This window comes from Bos indicus x Bos taurus, chromosome 6 (genome assembly GCF_003369695.1).
Source record: "Bos indicus x Bos taurus breed Angus x Brahman F1 hybrid chromosome 6, Bos_hybrid_MaternalHap_v2.0, whole genome shotgun sequence".
Taxonomy (NCBI): domain Eukaryota; kingdom Metazoa; phylum Chordata; class Mammalia; order Artiodactyla; family Bovidae; genus Bos; species Bos indicus x Bos taurus.
Window position 1 is genome coordinate 112,412,493 of NC_040081.1, and position 21,234 is coordinate 112,433,726.

The window sequence follows — 21,234 nt, forward strand, 5'->3', positions numbered from 1 at the left end:
CTGAGTGACTAACACACTTCAAGAGAAGGTAGCATTTCCTTGCAGGGACAGGCTACAGCACAGGAGCGGCTCTTTCTGGTCAGGCTCTGTCATGCCCAGTGGTCCAGCGGAAGAGGCTACTTGCGGTTCTGGGACACGTGACCTTGGTTCCTGGCAGCAAAGTGTTGTCACGTAAAAGGGCCCTTGCACATGTGTTCAGCTCCAACGAGATGCACCATGACCTGCACGCTGAGCCCGGGCACCATGAGAACACATGGTCCTGGCAGGACCCCGCAGCAGTGCCAGCTTGTCCCCAGTGTCACACGTGGGCACGTGGCCTGTGACCTCTTCCTGATCTGGGCCATAGTGAATCGTGAGAGCGTGAAGCGTGCCTTGTGCTGGGTGTTCCAGAGAAGGAACAGCCCGACCTTACCCTGTGCTGCGTGGGAGTCCACACGATGGACCCACCAGCACCACTTCTGTGTGTTCTTGGGGACATGTCGCTGTCTGTCCTCTAGGGCGTGTGACCAGCCTGGGGCTCAGGATGCCCTCATGGGCAGACTGCCTGGGCTGCACCCAGTGCCAAGCGCTCCCCACAGCAGCAGGGCCTGGCATCCTCTAGCTCCAGCCTTCCTTAGCTCCCGTGTCTGCCCTCTGGGAGCCTGACCTGAAGCCTGCACCTGGGCCCTCCAGCACATGTCCCCCCTGCCTTTCTGGCCTCACCTCCCACCCACTCTTCTGCTCAGTCCACCCTGAAGCTGCTGGAAGGCCCACTGCCCCCCATACTCACGACCCTTTTCCTCTGCTGAGTCCTGGCCTCTGCTCCTGGCCTGAAAGGAGCGCTGTCCACCCATCACCACAGCTGCAGGGTCAGGGCCTCCCTACAGGTCGAGCCCTTTCCCAGGTCAGGGCCTTTGAGGTGCTGCTCCTTCTGCTGGGAAGCATCTTCCCCCACTTCCTGTCTGGCAGGGTGCTATTCCTCCTTTATGTCTTTTCATCTGTGAGAGATTTTCTCTGGGCCTCCCATCCCACCTCCATAGCATTTACTGAAGAATATTATTCTGTATTAAGCTGTGTGCTTCGTCCACACCCTCCTCACCCACCAGACAGGCTTCATGTCCATTATGTCCCTTGCGGGATCAGCTCCAGGAACAAAGCAGGACCTCCTGATCTTTTGAGGGAAAGAACTCAGGGATGTAACGGTCATGGACATGGCTGTCCCCCTTCTACCATGGACGACATGGGTGATACCCACAGCACAGCATATAAAGCTCAGCTCAGCAGCTCCTCCCAACTCCACCTCCACCTACTGTGTGGGCGAGTCCCTCCCCCCTGGAGCAGGACCCTGCACACCTCCTGACAGCCTGACTCAGAACCCCGGGCCCTGACCTGGACAGTGGGCACTCGTAGGTCTGTCCATAGGGTGGTTTGGATACTAAGCTGTTGGAGATGTAAGTGCCCCCCCCAGTGCCTGACCACAGAGATAACTCTCCTCATACACAGCAGGTGCACCCCACCCCAGGCTGCAGGGCTGTCCTGCACCCCATTCTCAAGTTTCCATCAGTTAACAGCCACTGAACCCTGACTCTGTGCCAGGCTCTGTGCTGAAGGTGAGGGGCAAGACTTGTGCTGCCCCCAGGATGTCCTTGTGGGGAGACAGGACTTGGCCGTGGTGGCTCTGCCCACAGAAGAATCTGCTCTGGTGGTTTGGATGTGCTTGGAGGACCCTGGAGGGCTTCCTCCGGGAGGGGTGGAGGGCACAGGGTGCTGGGGAGATGGCTGGTCCTGGGCCATGTTGTGGGAGGAAAGCCAGGGCAAGGCTGGGTCTTGCAGGCTCTTTCTCTCTCTCTGCTCTGGCTTCCTCTCTTATAACTCCACCTGTTCCCTCTCCCTGGCCAAGTCTCCTCTAATCTCGCTCTGGGGCTGGGAGATGGGTAGGCAGGGTATTCAAGTCCATCCACTCCTGCAGTTTAGGGTCTTTAGTGTCCAGAGGGCAGGTTATTGTTCCGCATTGGGTGAGGCAGCTGGAATCAGGTCAGTCCTCCATTCATGTCAGGATCACACGGGGAGCAGCTCTATTTTCCTTCTTGGAGCTGGCTTCCAGGGCTTTGTCCAGCTCTATAGGGCATCCCTGGGGAGCAGGGGAGTTCAGACAGCTCTGCCCCCAGCAGAGGGCATTTGGGGGCTGGGGAGAAGGAAAAGTTTCTCAGGGCAGAGTCGAACATCCACAGTTTGAGAACCTTCCTCTCTACCCATTCCCGTTCAGCTTGTCTTGCATAAAATGGGCTTCATACCAAGGCAGGCAACCCCAGTGCAGAACCCGGGCACAGAGGACACAGCTGCACGGCATTGACACACTTTCATATGGTCATCTGCTCCTGCCATCTCTTCTTCTCCCCTTCCTGTGCCAACCTTTCTGAGGGTACCCACCAGCTCCAGACCCCCTCCGTGTCCTGCTCTGTCTCATAATGGTCACCAGAAGCACAGAGTCCTGAGGCGGCTGCTGTTCGTGGTCCTGAAATTATGACACCAGTGGGATCTTTAATATTAATAACCCTTACACTGGGGTTTCTGTGTTTCACTTGCTACATGATTTCCTTCCATCTTTCAGTGGCCTGAGCTGTAGGAACTTCCTGTAGGGCAGGTGTGCCCAGGGGCCAGGGCAAGAGTATGAGATTGGAAACAGAGCTTGACATCACACATCCAGGTCAGTAGGCCAGTGCTGTAGCTCCCTCCCGTATATCTTAGGCATATCCCTCCACAGCAGGGGCGTCTCCACCCTGCGATGAGCCCATGAAGGTGCCCAGGACACAGCAGGGCCAGTGTTAACACTGGGGGACTTACTGAGATCTGGCAGGATGCAGGCAGATGCATCTTGGTATCCCTGTGGATTATTCCTTCTATCTTTGTGAGAACTTTGTGGCTTTGACTCTTGCAAGTGAAGCCTGAGTGTGAGCATGTGTGAAGCTACTGTCTGTGATAGGAGAGGAGAGAGAGGGCTGGCTCCAGTGGGCAGGGGAAGACACAGGTCCTTAATGCAGTTTTATTTAAGAAGTCAGAACACCCCCCATCCATCCATTTCCTGCCGTTAGCCCTCCAGATTGGCAGCTTTCCACTCATCCCTGTAGGCTGCTTTCCTGTGTCCTGGGACCAAGAATCTGCCAAGGGCTCACTACTCTTGAAAGTGAATGAAGAACGTCCGGATCTCCTTCGGGTAGATGGTGACCTCAGGGCCTCCTGGCGGTGGCGAGGGCCGACTGGAGTTGCCTGGGAGCAGAGAGGGTCAGTCCACCATGGCCTCTGGACCACCTGCTTCCCCAGGTCCCCTCCTCCCAGCATCCCCCTGGCAACACGGCTCCTGTTGCATCTGTGGCTCCCACTGTGGATGCAGCCCTCAGCTGACCCCTCTTGACAGGACTGCACTGCCGGAGGGCCTCTCATTTCTGGCCTCCCCTGAGGACACAGCACATTCAAGGCATGTACTGGGGGCTCTGGGCCTGCTTGGTCTTGTTTCTCCATGGGTTGTGGCCCTGTATGTGTGCATAAGAGCCTTCTCACTGAGGCCATGAGGGGGCCCTGCCCTTGATCTCAATAGGCTGTCCTTAGACACACCCTGGGGTTTAGGCTTCCTCCTTGGGATGAAACTTGCTCCTGCATCCATCCCTCTATCCATCCATCCATCCACCATCCACCACACACTCTTCCATCCTTTCATACGGCCCTCCATCCTGCATCCTCCTATCCATCTGTTCAACCTCCATCTACACAACAGTCCATGTTCCATCCATTTTCCCTCCTTTCATTCATCCTTCACGCATTCTCTTTCCTTCCTTCCTTCCTTCCTTCCTTCCTCTTTCCATCCATCCATCACTCAACCATTGACCTGTCCATCATCCATCTACTTTTTTCCTTCCTTCCATCTTTTTTTCTATCAAACCACCCCTTTATCCATCTGTCTATCATACATTGACTAAGTGCCTACCTACACAGCCAGACTATGCTGTGTACAGTAGACAAAAAAGGAGATAAATGGGACAGAGCAAAGTGAGGGAGAGGGGAGAGCAAGGGAGGCTCCTGACTCAGCCCTGGACCTGGGGCACGAGTCAGGGGAGGCCCAGATAAAGGGGCAATGGCTTTCCAGGCAGAAGGAACAGCAGAGGCAAACATTCCCAGGCAAGAAGCAGTCTGTGTGTGTGCACATAATGCACAGCAGGGCAACCGTCAGAACACCTGGGGGTGCACCTAAAGTTTGGGGCTCACTCAAGGCCGCAGAGGGTTGTGGTCTTGAACACACAAGTGCATGCACACACACACACACAACCTGTCTGGAGCTCTGGCACGTGGAGACTGACCTGAAGCCTAGAGTATAACCTTCTGTGGCTGATTCAGGAAGACTGAGACCCAGAGAAGGACGGCCAGCTCCAGGTCACACAGGCCTTAGGGGAAGAGCTGGAGTCTGTCTGGGGGTCAGCCTGGTTACCCGAGGCGGGGTCAGGACCAGGGTGCCCGAACCTCTGTGGCCGTGAGGGTCCTGTGAGCTCCAGGTCCAGCGGCGCATCTCGCTCACGTCCCAGGTCCCTGTGAGTGAGCGCTCCTCCACGGACACCACGGAGCCCAGTCCCCGCAGCACAGACTGCAGGACAGAGCACAGGGAGGGCTGAGCACCCGGACCGCAGATCTGAGCAGAGAACCCGACGAAGAAGGGCGGCCACACCAGGGCCCAGGGACAGGATCCCCCACATTCATTGTAGTGCAAGTCCCTGCGGGAGGAGGGGCAGTCCCATTTTACAGATGAGGAACTGAGGCTGGGAGGAGCTGACCCCCCAGGGCTGGCTGGATCAGCACTCCCAGCAGGTGGCAGGCAGGTGGGGCAGCCCCAGCAAACACCCAGGCACCAGGGTTTGTCTCCCAAGGGTGCCTCCTCCTGGGGCCTGACTCAGTGATGTCAGAGCGGGACACGGGAGGGGCAGGTGACCTGCAGGTTCACCGTCACAGGCCGAGACAGCACGGGGTCCTGGTCCACCTCATACAGGTGCTGGAGCCGCAGCAGGACACGGCGGAGGTCTGCCTTGGCCTCGTGCTCTCGGTCTAGGGACAGAAGGAAGGTGGAATGAGGACACAGTCTTGGCCTGGCTCTTCACACTCTCACCTCGCTTTCACATCTTCACCCTCCCTCAGAGGCAGCTAACACAGCCCCACTTCGCAGATGAGCCAAACAAGGCTCAGAGAGGGGCAGGCACTTGCCCAGACACACAGCTGGTGTGCATAAAGAAGGAGGGGGAGGATCCACCCCAGGTGCAGCCAAGGCTACTGCCCCCCACCGCCCACACTGGGGCTGTTGCTGAAGTCTGGAAAGTCTTCCTTCTTATTCACTGGTGAGGTCCTCATTGGGCCTGTCCCTCCAGCCTCCTGTTCTCTGGAAGATTCTCCCTGCCCTTCCCCTGTGAAGGGGAGTGTGGCCTTGTAACCCTGAAGATGAGTCACCATTGCAAAGGTAATGTGTCAGGTCATGCCACCAGGACCTAGGAAACGTGTCGTAATAGAGCCTCCATCTCTGGACGTTGGAGAACGAATGAGAAGGGCCACCCTGCTGATCCCACAGAGCAAGGGGTCGAAATGAACCGTGCTGTGTGAGGACAGAGAGCGTGTGGGCTCCTTGTTACTGCAGCGTAAGAGGTCTTGCAAAGTCTCTTGTCTCCATTCAGGTGATGGGTTTAGGGACTGGAGCTCGAGAATCAGGGAAGGATTTCTGCCACTGGAAAATGATGCTGGAGATGATGGCAATGGTGATGCAGGTGATGATGATACGGGGGTTGTTTGTTCCTGGGGAGGCAGGCGGCCCTCCTGCCATCCCCAATGCTCCCCTCGCTCAGCTTCTTACTCACTCCCTGGGAAGAGGGTCTTGCTTAGCCCAGCCCGTGTCTCCCTTACTTCAGTACAAGCAGCCTCCAGGAAGTGCTTTCTCAGTAGCTTGGCCATACACACACACACACACACACACACGTTGGAGCCAAATGACTCTACTGCTGCTGGGAACCCCGTCCACCCCATCAGATGTGTCAGGTGGGCAGTGGTGCAGGGATGCTGGAGGTCAGGGTCAGGAAGCCACGTGGCTGCAGGCGTGAGCCATTCTTTCAAAGATCCAGTTTATCAGGCATAAAGATAACATCTGACCTTGACTTCTTTCTGTTCTGGGCTGTCGGGCTGTCTGTCTGGGCTGACACTTATATGAGAACATCCTAAGCCCTGAGTGCGGCTTTGGGGACACAGCAGTAGCTGGGGCACGGAACTGCTCAGAGCCTAAAGGGGCAGGTAAGGGGTACAGCACCTATTCATTTCTAGAAGGTGTTGCCTCCACCAGGAAGCCCTCAGTGATGCCCAGCTGGGACCTTCTTCACATCACTGTCATTGCTCTCCGATGAACTGCCTGCTTCCCTCTGTAGACAGAGGCCCCCCAAGCCCAGGGATGTTTCCTGTGTCATCCATGGCTCTATCCACAGTGCCTGACATTAGAATCATTTTTCAAGGTATGAACAGAACCTCATCAAAGTCATGCCTGAGCCCAAAATACAGGCAGGACAACGGTGTCTGAGGCTCCAGGAGAAGACCCTGGAAGAAGCAGGACCTCACAGAGCCTGGACGACTCTGAGGAGAGCCCCTCTGTTCAGTGATGGGCTGGAGGACCGGGCTGACATGTGGAGGCAGGAGTGAGTCTGGACACCTGAACACCTGCCACACCTTTCTGGAGAGTCTGCAGGTGCTCTGTGTGGTTTGAGCTGTACTTCCAGCCGGGGATGCTGAGGATCTGCAGGTGGACACTTGGGGGCAACGTCACAGCCTCTTGCTGCCTGGAGCCTGAGCCACGCGGGGTGATCTCTGAAAGGCAGACGGACAACAAGGAGAGGCTTTGGGCCCAACTCTCCTCCTGACACTCACAGCTTGCCACACTAAGTCCCCCACTTCATCTGATCTCATTCCCTCCCACCTGTGGCCCACATGGCAGGCAGCCTGAAGGACTTGCTGGTGCAAAAGCCCCAGCCTGCCTTGAATCTCTGGTCCAATCAGTTCAAACTGCAGACTGGGAGATGGGCCAAGAGAGAAGACTCCATTTCTTCCAGAACTTGCAGGGAGTTCACACAGAGACCTGCTCTGTGAACAAGGTCTCAGACGCCAGGTCCCGTGCTGTCATCTATTGCTGCCTCTGCCCAGAGGGACTCAGCCCTTCTCTCCCAGGAGATGCTTTGTTCAACTCTGGACTCCAGCTGGAGCCGCCATCTCTTTACAGTTCCCAGGCCTCAGTGATTGGTCAGGCTTGGGTCACGTGATTCGATCAGGGCCAATCAGAGCCTTTCCTGGGATTTCGGCCCTTGACACAGGCGTCTCAGTTCCTTTGGTCCCAGAGCTGTTCACAGTCACCTCCCAGACAAGAGGACAAACAAGGTCTGCAGACAGTGACGCTCAGGTGACGGAAAGAGAGGGTGGACAGTGCATGAAGGGCCCAGCACCCGAGGAAGCAATACACGCTACCCTTCCCTCAGGTGCGTCTGCCCCAGAATAAAGGCTCCTCTGGCTCCGTCTCACACCTTTGGTTTCTGTCTGTGCCGGTGGAAAAGCCCAGGGCTGAACCTGGGATGGAGCTGACCACAGCCATGGATGGGACCGTGGATGGAGCTGGCGACAGCCATGGACGGGACCGTGGATGGAGCTGGCCACAGCCATGGACGGGACCGTGGATGGAGCTGGCCACAGCCATGGACGGGACCGTAAATGGAGCTGACCACAGCCATGGACGGGACTGTGGATGGAGCTGACCACAGCCATGGAGCTTTCTCACCACGGCAACATCCTCTTTGCTACCAGGAAGGAACCACTGACTGCCACAGGAGCAGTCCCAGCCCAGCTGGCCAAACCCGTCACTCTCCTCGGAATCTGCCCCTGGACATAGGCATGGCTGGGCAGGCAGCTCCTGACAGTCCCAAAAGAGATGGACATGACCACCTGCTCCCAAGAGGCCCAGAGCTACCCTGTCTCCCTCCTGCCCCAGCCTCTTGTCCAGCTCATCCTTCCATTCCACTTGCTTCCCCACGTCCGGCTCAAGTACCTGCCGCTTCAGTCTCTTTACTTCCAAACAAGAGAACATCAACTGTTATCTCTTAAAGTTGATCACTGTACACCACCTGGTCTGGGGTTGCAATCTCCACCAAACATACAGACATCAGGTCTCTCATGGCCTCTAATTCCCCGTCACCCTGAAGTTGGATCCCGTGACTCGTTCCGCAGCAGAGCCCCTGAGAAGTCCTTCAGGACGAGAGCTGGGTCAAGCGCAGGAGCAGTCTGCAGCATGTCAGGCACTCAGCAAATGCTCAGTGAGCGCGTCAGCTACCACCCGCCTTCTTCTAATGCCTTGTGGAAGTCTAGCCTAAATCTCAAACAGGGAAAACCTAAAATCACGCCCTCATCAGAACTTCTGCAAGTGATGAGAAATAGGAAACAGGTTAAGGATTACAGGCAACATTTGGAATTAATGTGGGTTTGACTCCATCCACTGAAATAAGTCAAATATTGTAATAAAGCCAGACAGGAGTATCTTGGTTTCATAGTGCATATAAAATTTATGTTTACACTTTACTATAATCTATTGTGTGCAGTAGCATTATGTCTAAGAGAAACAGTTTATATATACATTAGATTTCTTGTTTAAAAAAAAGTTACCTCAGGTGAGACTTCAGTGATTAGCAATCTTTCTGCAAGAACAATGACAAAGATCACTAATCCTATGGCAATTATAGTAATAATGAAAAATATTTGAATACTGTGGGAAATAGCAAAATGTGATACATTGGTGTGAACTGAGCAAATGCTGTTGAACAAGCAGTGCAGATGAACGTGCTGCCTGCAAGATGCAGCAAACCTTCAATTTGTAGACAATGCAGTATCTTCAGTGCTCAAAAAAAAAAAAAAAAAAAAGAAAGAAATGCATATATGTTGAGGTATGCCTGTAAAGAGAATGACAAATACACACTTTGTGTTTATGTCTCTAAAATTTGAAAGATTCTCTAACTGTAGCATCTTCAAATACTTTCAAATGCACTCATTGTTTAAACTATTTCATGTTCAACTATTTAGCTATGCTACCCAACTGTAGTGAAGGAAATTTATAGAAGCCTCAGGAGAGGCAACTCATAAAACTTGAAGATCAGGACATAGAATAGAATCACCCTCACCTGGTGACAATGCACTTAATTCAGATAAAGCCGGTCTCTTAAATGCTGAGCAACCAGACCTGAATGGTGACATATATCATAGGAAGAAGTAGAAAGTGTCCTCAGAGAAGGAAATAGAGGAGATTGAGGGAACAGAGGTAAGGAGGGCATTGCAGTAAGTCCCAGCTGTGAACCTACTAGCTGTATGACCTTGAACGAGTCACTGAACCTCTGTGCACCTCAGGTTGCCCACATTTAAAGTGAGGGGCCTGGATGTGAGGACTCTGGTCCCTTCCTACCCCGAAGTAGCCCAGATCCTAGCAGGTACTGAAAGATAAGCGGTCCAGGGTCCTGGAGGAGAAGAATGGACAAACTTTTTTTTTCTACATTTCTTTGTCTTAGACCCAAAAGATGTTTTTACTTAAACTGTGAGGTGTTATGACAGCAATCTTTAAGACTAACTTTCTTTAAGCCCAGAGCTAATGATTACACAACAAAACAACTCATCTTGCTCAAGAGTATGTTTTTCCTTAAACTCTATACTCATGATTATACAATAAAAAAGTATCGTGCTCCAGGACATGTTTCTCCTTCTTAAGAAGTACCTTCTGACTAATCTTATCTTAAGACTTACTTGTGGCAGTCAGTCTGGTAAGACCTGTCTCTTGTTGGTTCTAACCTTGTTCATTTAAGATGTCACTTGTGGGAGTGGGTCTGGTAAAAATGTATAAAGGCTTGATATGACTACCAGGTGGGGTTCTCCCCCTCCGCCTTCTGACGTCTACGTCAGAGGCTTTCTCTGTCATTTTTCAGTGTGATGAAGCTTCAGCTACACAAAAGGTCTGAGTGATCAAGCCTGGGCCCTGATCCCAAAGCTAAATCTTCTTCTTCAGAGATCACAAATCAACATCATTCACCATTGGCTACCAATATGAGCTCAGCCCCATCCCTGGGAAGGTGGGCTCCCCTGGGGGCAGTGATGGCGGGTGAAGTGAAAGGACCCCCACCTCACCGTTCATCTTTCTGAGCATCACGATGGGCCGGTGCTGCAGCGCCAGCCCGCTCCTCTGGCGCAGGCCACTGATGAGGGCCCTGGAGCCCAGCAGGAGCCAGAACACTGGGTGGACAACTGAGGTGTCATTCAGTGTGAGGTCAACAGCGATGTTTCCCGGATTGTTGTTCATCAGCCGGCGGTGGAGCATGACCTGCAGGGGACAACTGTCTGACCGGGCCTGCCTGGGCCCTGGGGTCCCCAAGAGTGACCAGCGGGGCCTCCTCCTACCTCCACCTGCCCGTTCCTTTGGCTGGAGACACCGTGCGCCTGATTGGACAGCAGCACCAGCCTGCTTCGTCTGTCCTGGATGAAGGCTGATTGCACCATGGGGTAGTAATTCTGTGGACAGAAACATTGGCAGGCTGGTGGTGGGGGCAGTGGGCCAGGTCAGCCAGCAGGTCGGGGGTCTCCCTCTGGCCCCAGGCGGCCTCCTGCATGGGCACAGCAGCAGCCCAGGGTGGCACAGTACTGATGGGAGGGGCTCTGACTGTGAGATGAACACACTGGGATTCAATCCAGCTCCACTGCTTCCTGACCTTTGCCCTGGGGGCCCAGCCTGCCCAAGCCTCAGTTTCCCCATATGTGAAATGTGCCCAAAAGGTCCCCTGGTGCAGGGAGACAATGAGGCATTTGTGCCAGTCCAGCCTGAGATGGCCCCCAGCCAGGGGTTCCCAAGTAGAGAGAGGTCGCTGTCTGGGTTGGAAAACACTCGCACAGCCCTGCCCTTTCCTGTTTTGGAGGAAGATGCCCGGGGCTGGTAGCCCTGGACCCTCTGGAGCCCAGGGCACAGTGTGTGAAGACCAGCTGTAGAGATGAACTGACAGAAGCTCAAGGAAGACAGAGCAGGGAGGAGCCACACCCCCTTCTCCGGGTCCGTCTGGAAGAAGAGACAACTGACTAGAGGAAGGCTCAGGAGGCGCCCAGCATGGTGCTGCCCCTGGTCATCCCAGGCCTCAGCACAGCTCAGGGGGAGGTCGCTCTCTTCCCAGGAGAGCACTGAGGCCCAGGGACACCCAGGGACTCGCCCAAGGTCATGCCTCTGGAGGGTGAGACCCTGGGAGCTGATTGATTTTGGAGTTCAGCCCCTAATCCGCTCTCCCTGGAAGACAGGCTGAGGCACTGCTCTGAGCAGCCAAGGAGGGTCACACCCCGTTCAGGCCTAGACAGGCACCACGTGCTTAATCCTCAAGCAACCTCCAGTCGGTCATCCATCTGACCGAGCAGGACCTGTGGTGCACATAAGGGACCTCAGGGACACAGCTCATCCACGGTGGCCCCAGAGCTCTGACACCTGGTCTGAACAAGCCTGGCCACAGGCCCTAGGGGCAGACTCAGGGCAGCGGGGCTCTGGAGACGCTCTGGACCTAAGGGAACTCTCCTGCTTTCTGGAAAATGGCCATCAAGATTGGGTCTGCAGCAGCCACACTCCAGGACAGCTCAGGGCATACCCGAGCGATGGTGTTGTTCTTGTAGTTCCTGTACGGCCTGCGCTGCATCTGGTAGCCGTTGTTGTCCGAGTAGAGGACCCGCCCTGTGTTCAGCTTGGTGCTTGTCCTCAGGATGGCCTCGCGGTTCAGCTCCAAGGGGCCCACCCGGTACTCCTGCTCTATGTGATGGCAGAGCAGCACCCCGTCAGAGCCCTGGGATCCACGGGCCAGCCGGGAGTAGATGGTGAACGTGGGCTCACTGTCGTTCACCTCCCTGGAGGAGAAGCAGGAGAGGTAGGTCAAGCCTGGGAAGCCTTCTGGATGCCCCGCCCTTCTCGTTTCTTCCTTCCTCTCCTTCTGTTTCCCTCCCTCTATCCTTCCTGCAGCCAGCGGGGTGGGGAGACTGCTTGGGCAATAGAACAGGAGGGACCCGGTTCCCTGAAGGTTCTGGGCACCCAGCGATGCCTGGGGGCTCTGTCTGTCCTGCTAATGAAAACACAAGAACTGCTCTCCTGCGTTTTCACTGTCACCATGGGCTCCTGTCCCACCTCTGGACTTAGGTACCACCAAGGTGACAGCGCAGGCAAGCAGAGCAGGACTGCAGAGACTGGACTGTAGAGTGGAGCAGCTCATGACTTCATCGAACTTCCGTGGAGGAAGGACTGTGTGCCAAGCCCAGGTCCAGGAGCTGGGTGTCTGAAGCATGACAGGCCCTCATTTCCCCATTCATCTGCCTGTGAGCACCTCCATGTGCTGAGCACAACCAGGGGGCCGCCCTCACCTGTAGAAGTACTGCTGGATCTCAGTCACCAGCGGCCCCTCCACGATCTCCATCCTCACAGCCTCCCACGCTGGCTCTGCTGTACCACTGGGTGTGAACACATAATTGTCTGAAACGGGGCCTTGCCAGACATCACTGTTTGCATGATACTCCATGAACTGCTGGGTCATGTATACCTTTCGGTTACTCTGCCTGCAAACAGAGGAAAGAGAAAGCCATGTCATCATGACAGAAAACATGTCATCCTCATGCTGGAACCAGGCTCACAGAGGCTCCATGGAGATGCCAGCCAGGAGCCAGGGATGAACAGAGACCCTTCAACAGGACTAAAGTGGTCTATCTGTACAACAGAATGTTATTGAGTCTGCAAGAAGAATGAGGGGTCTCATTGACCCTTCAACATGCCTGAAAGTTGGAAACATGACAAGAATTGAAAGAAGGGAGCCTGCCAAGGACCCCATATGGTATAATCTCATTGCATGATACGTCAGTGTAGGCCAGTCCCAAGAGACAGAAAGGAGGTTCGAGTCACCAGGGCTTGATCTAGGTGAAAGATGTGTGGGTCCTGAGCCATGATGGAGCCTAAGTCCACAGTGCTGACTGCACCTTTCCCAGCCTGATCAGGGAGACTCAGAACGTTCTGGGGCTGCACCCCATTTCTGCTGCTCCCCACACTCTCCCCCTGACCACCTCTGCTGGATCCTGTAGGTCCTGGCTGCTTCTGTGTCCTGGCCTAGACTCACACACTTAGGAATAGAGCTCGATGCACTACAGGGAGCTTCACCATCACACCCTCGGCCTTGGCTGAGGAAATGGAGATCCAAGTAGGGCATTACATGCCCAGGTCCCAGGGTCCTCCTGGCCTCAGAGGCAGCAATGACTGCACCTCACCTCTCCCAGACGCTGTGCATTAGGTTGGTGTCCAGGTCCATGAAGACGATGTAGCAGCCATTTTCCACAGGCACCAGGCTCCCGCCCACCTGCCCACCGTATCTCCTGAGTCGGCCTCCGAACTGCGTGGTTATGGCCACAAAGGGCTCAGGCTCCCCCGTTTCCTCCTGGGAACTCCTGCTGGGCCGGATGCTGTAGTGCCGGTAACTGAGTCCTGGGATCGTGGTCAGCACGTGCAGGTCATAGGCAGAGGGCATCTCCTTCGAGCGCTGGGCCTGCAAGACCCGAAGGGCGGGATGAATGATGGATGTCAGGGATGGGAGGTGCCTCAGTCTCCTCGGAAATCCTGGGCTTACACACCTGGTGGATGGAGTGCTTGCTTGACACAGAGACAGCTGGTCATCCAACACTGGGCTGAGCTGGGCTCCCCTCCTGCACCCTCCCTGCTCAACTGGGTCCAATCTGCTCTCCCTTCTTCCTCCTTCTCTACTGGGGCTGCAAACCACCTGCCCTCCTCCCACACTCCCTCCTGTTCCTGCCTCTGAGACTGCTCACAGTGTTCCACCTCTTTAAAGGGGGCTCCCTTGTCTCTTAATCCTCTGATTTTTCCAAGGAGGGAGGTTTCCAGGTCACCCTGCAAGCCTTTCTCTAGCTCCACGTCATCTGATTCAGGGAAGGGAATTGAATGAGGACACTGGGTCCATGCAGGAGGTTCTTCAGTCTCTAGGGAGCAAGTGTCATTTCTGGGTCTTGTGGGAGGGTTTGGGGGGCTATGAGCAAGCCCATGTGGCTCCTTGCAGGCTCCAGCCTGGCCTTTCTCTGAACTAAAAGAGATACCCATCCGCACCCCACACCCCCAACCTGTCCTGATGTTTTCCTCCAGCACAATTGTCATCTGTCACTCCTATACTTTCTGATTTTCTTCTTGCCTGGATCCCCCACTGGAATAGGAGCCCCCCGAGTGCAGGAACTTTTGTGTACTTGGTTATTAAAGTTCCTCCAGTGCCTAGAGTAACGCCTGACACATACTAGGTGTTCAGTAGTATTTAAGACAGAGCATTTCGGCTTGGTGGGTGGTGCCTTTGGGTGGGGAAGGGAGATGTTCCATGTTGGGTCTACTCCACCCAACACCCTTCCCTCCCCTGACCCTGACATAGAGGAATCTTCCTCATCTGTCTCAGCTAAGGATCACTGCCCTGGCTGCCTGGTCATTACCCCAGGCCTTAACTGTCCATTTCTGTGTCTGCTCCTTGAATCCCAGGATGGCTCCCGAGTCCAGGGATGAGCACTCATCTGGGACCAAGCCCAGCACAGGCTTTCAGGAGTGTTTGCTGAATGGCTGAGTAATGGCATTACTCGATCCATCTCCCCAAGGAAGGGCTGGCTTGGTAACAGGAGGGTCACCTCTATAATCAAGTCTAGCTCCAGGTCTGGGAAGGAGATGAGCAGGGACCACACAGGATGTGGGTGTCATAGCTGGGGCCTGCGCCTACGACAGCACCTCCATAAAGATGAACAGTGAAGACTATTGCTGGCTTCCCCATGGGAAGTAGAAATTTATACACGGTTATAGGGAACATTTCATGCAAAGATGGGCTCGATAAAGGACAGAAATGGTATGGACCTAACAGAAGCAGAAGATATTAATAAGAGGTGTCAGGAATACACAGAAGAACTATACAAAAAAGTTCTACACAACCAAGATAATCACGATGGTGTGATCACTCACCTAGAGCCAGACATCCTGGAATGTGAAGTCAAGTGGGCCTTAGAAAGCATCACTACGAACAAAGCTAGTGGAGGTGATGGAATTCCAGTGGAGCTATTTCAAATCCTGAAAGATGATGCTATGAAAGTGCTGCACTCAATATGCCAGCAAATTTGGAAAACTCAGCAGTGGCCACAGGACTGGAAAAGGTCAGTTTTCATTCCAATCCCAAAGAAAGGCAATGCCAAACAATGCTCTAACTACCACACCATTGCACTCATCTCACACACTAGTAAAGTAATGCTCAAAATTCTCCAAGCCAGGCTTCAGCAATACGTGAACCGTGAACTTCCAGATGTTCAAGCTGGTTTTAGAAAAGGCTGAGGAACCAGAAATCAAATTGCCAACATCCGCTGGATCATGGAAAAAGCAAGAGAGTTCCAGAAAAACATCAATTTCTGCATTATTGACTATGCCAAAGCCTTTGACTGTGTGGATCACAAGAAACTGTGGGAAATTCTGAAAGAAATGGGAATACCAGCCCACCTGACCTGCCTCTTGAGAAACCTGTATGCAGGTCAGGAAGCAAGAGTTAGAACTGGACATGGAACAACAGACTGGTTCCAAATAAGAAAAGGAGTACGTCAAGGCTGTATATTGTCACCCTGCTTATTTAACTTCTATGCAGAGTACATCATGAGAAACGCTGGGCTGGAGGAAGCACAAGCTGGAATCAAGATTGCTGGGAGAAATATCAATAACCTCAGATAAGCAGATGATACCACCCTTATGGCAGAAAGTGAAGAGGAACTCAAAAGCCTCTTGATGAAAGTGAAAGTGGAGAGTGAAAAAGTTGGCTTAAAGCTCAACATTCAGAAAACGAAGATCATGGCATCTGGTCCCATCACTTCATGGGAAATAGATGGGGAAACAGTGGAAACAGTGTCAGTTTTTTGGGGCTCCAAAATCACTGCAGATGGTGACTGCAGCCATGAAATTAAAAGACACTTACTCCTTGGAAGGAAATTTATGACCAACCTAGATAGCATATTCAAAAGCAGAGACATTACTTTGCCAACAAAGGTCCGTCTAGTCAAGGCTATGGTTTTTCCTGTGGTCATGTATGGATGTGAGAGTTGGACTGTGAAGAAGGCTGAGTGCAAAGAATTGATGCTTTGGAACTGTGGTGTTGGAGAAGACTCTTGAGAGTCCCTTGGACTGCAAGGAGATCCTACCAGTCCATTCTGAAGGAGATCAGTCCTGGGTGTTCATTGGAAGGAATGATGCTAAAGCTGAAACTCCAGTACTTTGGCCACCTCATGCGAAGAGTTGACTCATTGGAAAAGACTCTGATGCTGGGAAGGATTGTGGGCAGTAGGAGAAGGGGACAACGGAGGATGAGATGGCTGAATGGCATCACTGACTGGATGGACGTGAGTCTGAGTGAACTCCGGGAGTTGGTGATGGACAGGGAGACCTGGCGTGCTGCGATTCATGGGGTCGCAAAGAGTCGGACACGACTGAGCGACTGAACTGAACTGAACTGATACATACTTATACACCAAGTCACCTCAGTGTTGTCTGACTCTTGGTGACCCCATGGACTGTAGCCCGCCAGGCTCTCTGCCAATGGGATTCTCCAGTCAAGAGTACTGGAGTGGGTTACCATGCGCTCATGCAGTGGATATTCCCGACCAGGTATCGAACCCATGTTTCTTGTGGCTCTGCATTACAGGCAGATTCTGGTCAACTCAGATACGCAAAGGGAAGGGTCAGTCCACTGGGTGGATCCACTGACCCTGAAGGCAACTCACCCTTAGGACACTCCTTACAGTCAGGGCAGCATGTCACATCTTCCCCTTAGATGCCCACTTCTGGGGGCCCGTGCAGAGCAGGGTCAGCAACAGGGCATGCACCACAGATGGGATGTGCCCCTTACCTGTGCAGGCACAGGGAGGCCTGACTCGTCTGTGATGCTGACTTTGGGGAATTCCACAGTCAGGGTGATGATGGTGGTGACCGTCCAGGCCAGCGGGTTGTAGACCACTGCAAAGTGTCCCCCAGGCTCTGGGCCTGCATACAGAGAACAGGATCTACTGCTGTACCTGACCCAACCTTCACCCCTGGTGCCCCTCGGAGCAAGAGAATCTGAGGCAGGTGAGACCAGCTCTGCAGAGGCCCAGGGGAAGGACAGACAGACACATGGGCTCTGATGTCCAACCCCTCCTCATCTGTTCAAGCTGGGTCCTGATTCCCAGGCGGGATGGGGGAGCATGCCCTAGAGATGAGGGTCCTTGAGCTCCTCACTCACCTCTACTTTTCAGCCAGCGTTACTGGTGAGAAGACTGAGGCCTAGAGCCAAGGTTTAGGTGTCCAAGGTTACCCACGTCCTACGGCCTGGCGCCAAAGCTGGAGAGCTTGGCAATGTACAGGCAATTCTCTGGAGATTGGAGGGTCAACGTCAATCACCAAGGTCAGCAGTGGAGCCCTCTTTGGTATGAACCTGGACTCTCTTTCTGCTCTACCCCCAACCCCAGGTGACCATCTATGACCACGTCCAATGACTCCCAGATCCGTGAACACTGCACACACTGTCCAGTCCCCGGCCTCTGCCCATGCAGTTCCCATGGCTGGATGTCTTTCTGGGGTCTCCACCTGCCCCTTCCTTGGGGAGCTGCCCCCGTGAGCTCATGGGAATGGCTGGACTCACCAGACACTGGAAGGACCCCGTTCTACTTCCCTTTCTATGTCCGTCATCCCCTCCCGACCCCATTCCCTGTGGACAGGATTCCAGTCTGCTGCACTCCTGACCCCGGCCCCTTCCAGTGTCTGAAGGTAAGATGAGAATGTACTCAGACACAGAGAAGAGGGCAGAGCTGGGCAGGTGAGGGGTGAGGCAGAGTGGGGAGAGCACAGTGAGAGAGAGCAGGGTGAGTGTGGATCCTGGGAGGGTGGGCGGGCCACATGCTCCTGCAGAGAAGACATCTATCTCTGATTGCCCAGGATTTGCAGGGGTGAATCCCCTCAGCTCTAGGCAAACGGGGTGACCACTCATCCTCTACCTGTGAAGCCCACAATGTCAAAAGAACGCATACATCCTGTCTGCAGAGGTGGGCAGCACAGGGGTTATGGGGACCGTCCTCCCTGTGTGACCCTGGGCAGCTCAGGGGTATGGGGACCGTCCTCCCTGTGTGACCCTGGGCAGCTCAGGGGTATGGGGACCATTCCTCCCTGTGTGACCCTGGGCAGCTCAGGGGTGTGGGGACCGTCCTCCCTATGTGACCCTGGGCTGCTCAGGAGTATGGGGACCGTCCTCCCTGTGTGACCCTGGGCAGCTCCACGATCTCTGTTCCATGTGTGCCCTAAGCTATGAAGGGAGGACAGTAACACTCCAGCTTTCATGATGTGTGAGGTTTTACACTGAATTGTGCAAGCAGTGTGCTTGGCAACATCCACACTGCATTACCATTTTTTCCTGCCTCTAGTTGGAGGCAGGAATTAGGCCTTCCTCAGTCACAGAGAGGAAACAGCTCAGTGAAGTGAAGTCACCTGCCCAGATCAGATCAGATCAGATCAGTCGCTCAGTCGTGTCCGACTCTTTGCGGCCCCATGAATTGCAGCACGCCAGGCCTCCCTGTCCATCACCAACTCCTGGAGTTCACTCAAACTCACGTCCATCGAGTCAATGATGCCATCCAGCCATCTCAGCCTCTGTCGTCCCCTTCTCCTCTTGCCCCCAATCCCTCCCAGCATCAGAGTCTTTTCCAATGAGTCAACTCTTCGCATGAGGTGGCCAAAGTACTGGAGTTTCAGCTTTAGCATCATTCCTTCCAAAGAAATCCCAGGGCTGATCTCCTTCAGAATGGACTGGTTGGATCTCCTTACAGTCCAAGGGACTCTCAAGAGTCTTCTCCAACACCACAGTTCAAAAGCATCAATTCTTCAGTGCTCAGCCTTCTTCACAGTCCAACTCTCACAGCCATACATGACCACAGGAAAAATCATAGCCTTGACTAGACGAACCTTTGTTGGCAAAGTAATGTCTCTGCTTTTGAATATGCTATCCAGATTGGTCATAAGTTTCCTTCCAAGGAGTAAGCATCTTTTAATTTCATGGCTGCAGTCACCATCTGCCGTGATTTTGGAGCCCAGAAAAATAAAGTCTGATACTGTTTCCACTGTTTCCCTATCTATTTCCCATGAAGTGATGGGACCGGATGCCATGATCTTTGTTTTCTGAATGTTGAGCTTTAAGCCAACTGCCCAGCTTATGCCAAAATGAGAGCCTCCCCTGGACGGGACTCGAGTCTGAAGCTCAGGTGTCCCAGCCCATCCCCTGACCCTCAGGCTCTCTTCCCAGACTGGGGCGGACACCTGCCATGGCCCACTGTGCCCCCAAGGGCCTCGCTTACCTGAGTGCGCTGGAGACCTGTCCTGGATGATGGAGGCCATCAGCTTGTGCACCCCTTGCATCCCGGTGCTCAGATGCTCCACAAACATGTCACCCACATTTGGGACATGAGTTCCGGTGATGGCATCATGGTGCTGGACCTGGATCCCCACAGGAGCAGGACAAGAGTGGGGTCAGGCCAGCCTCTGCTCAGCACCTGCTGTCCTGATGCCCACAGGGGCCTGACTCCGCTTCCCTCTCAGTAGGTGCTGCTGGAGAATTGGGGATTCCTCCCTCTTTGCTGCTGCTGCATCTCTTTAGTCGTGTCTGACTCTGTGCGACCCCATAAACGGCAGCCCACCAGGCTCCCCCGTCCCTGGGATTCTCCAGGCAAGGACACTGGAGTGGGTTGCCATTTCCTTCTCCAGTGCATGAAAGTGAAAAGTGAAAGTGAAGTCGCTCAGTCGTGTCCGACTGTAGCGACCCCATAGGCTGCAGCCTACCAGGCTCCTCCATCCATGGGATTGTCTAGGCAAAAGTACTGGAGTGGGGTGCCATTGCCTTCTCCGTCCTCCCTCTTTACAGAAGAGGAATCTGAGGCTAGAGCGGCTGATGATCTTGTCCAAGTGTTGTTGACCTTGGGAAAACACATAGCTGTGTCCCTGATGCTGGACAGAAACAGACTTCTGGAAAGGACCCTGCCCAGCTACCCTCTGTGACCCTGTCATCCCATAAGTGCTGATAACCTGCTTCAGACAAGCCCCACACATGGCCTGGTACTCATCTGTACCATGTAGGATGGATGGTCTCCTCTTCCCAGAAGGGAAACTTGAGTCCCCATGAGGTGAAGCCACGTGTCTGCCCACCCTGATGGATGCTAAAATCAATCCCATCACACCCCGCACAATGACTGGTCCTGCCAACAATTCCCTTTAGTGAGTATGAATCTCATGGGCCGTGTGGCCCATTTTTGACTGGAGAGGAGACAAGTTATAGGAGATCTTGGGTCTCAGTTTCCCTCCTGCACAGTGGGGAAAAAGAAAGATGGAGATTTATGAACAACTTCCTTTGTGTCGGCCACAGAGCCCACCAGCATATGTGTATTATCACATTCAACTCTCCCATTAGTGTCCTGAGTGAGCATGTAGTTCTCATTTTTCAAGGAGGAAATTAGAGCTCAGAGAGGGAAATCCTGAGCTCATAGAGCTGAGCTGAGATTTGAATCCAGCCAGGATTGTTGGATACCAATGCTGCTCCACTTTGCCCTTCCTGCTCTGGGACAGTCTGGCTTTAAATCTTACTGAACCACAGCTGGACCCTGGCAGGCCATGGTCCTAGCCTTGGGGCAGCTTCATCATGCATGGTCTTGTGACCAAAGGCGACCTCAGTGTTCTCATCTGTAAAAGAGTCCTGTAGTGACGAGGGACAGGGAGGTGTGCTGACCTACGGAGGGAGAAGCACACAGCCCCGGAATAGCCAATCCTGTCCTGTCTCTGGGAGGCATTGTGTTACCTCGGAGACTGCCCAGCGGAGCTGCTGGAGCTGCTGCAGGCCCCAGGCCAGGTCCAGGTATGGGTGGGGAGCCAACAGCACGTAGCGTGTGAACATGGACTCCCCAGCGTACAGCAGACTGCTGGCTCGCCTCGCCAGTGCCTTGAGCCCACTTCGGGAGGCATAGAATCCAGTCCAGGCGTGATGCATGTCTAGGAGGAAAAGGCCAGGAGTCGGTGGGAGGGCCTGCCCTTAGAGGCCCCTGAACCCCACTTGGGAAATGCTGAGGAAGAATAGATCAGCATGGATC

At 53.9% G+C, this 21,234-nt stretch overlaps 1 protein-coding gene across 1 annotated transcript in view; it reads right to left on the bottom strand.

The window, feature by feature from the left end:
* Positions 1-3,151: 3,151 nt before the first annotated feature.
* LOC113894747 (epididymis-specific alpha-mannosidase-like) overlaps positions 3,152-21,234 on the bottom strand; it is a 44,733-nt gene continuing 26,650 nt past the window's right edge. Inside the window, exons 8-19 of the mRNA XM_027545414.1 lie at positions 20,946-21,136; positions 19,456-19,594; positions 16,983-17,116; positions 13,336-13,610; positions 12,445-12,636; positions 11,685-11,937; positions 10,465-10,575; positions 10,195-10,387; positions 6,716-6,855; positions 4,955-5,059; positions 4,492-4,612; positions 3,152-3,246 (exon numbers count right to left, since the gene is read on the bottom strand). Coding sequence (XP_027401215.1) covers positions 3,152-3,246; positions 4,492-4,612; positions 4,955-5,059; positions 6,716-6,855; positions 10,195-10,387; positions 10,465-10,575; positions 11,685-11,937; positions 12,445-12,636; positions 13,336-13,610; positions 16,983-17,116; positions 19,456-19,594; positions 20,946-21,136 — 1,949 coding nt within the window. The remainder of the gene's footprint in view (positions 3,247-4,491; positions 4,613-4,954; positions 5,060-6,715; positions 6,856-10,194; positions 10,388-10,464; positions 10,576-11,684; positions 11,938-12,444; positions 12,637-13,335; positions 13,611-16,982; positions 17,117-19,455; positions 19,595-20,945; positions 21,137-21,234) is intronic.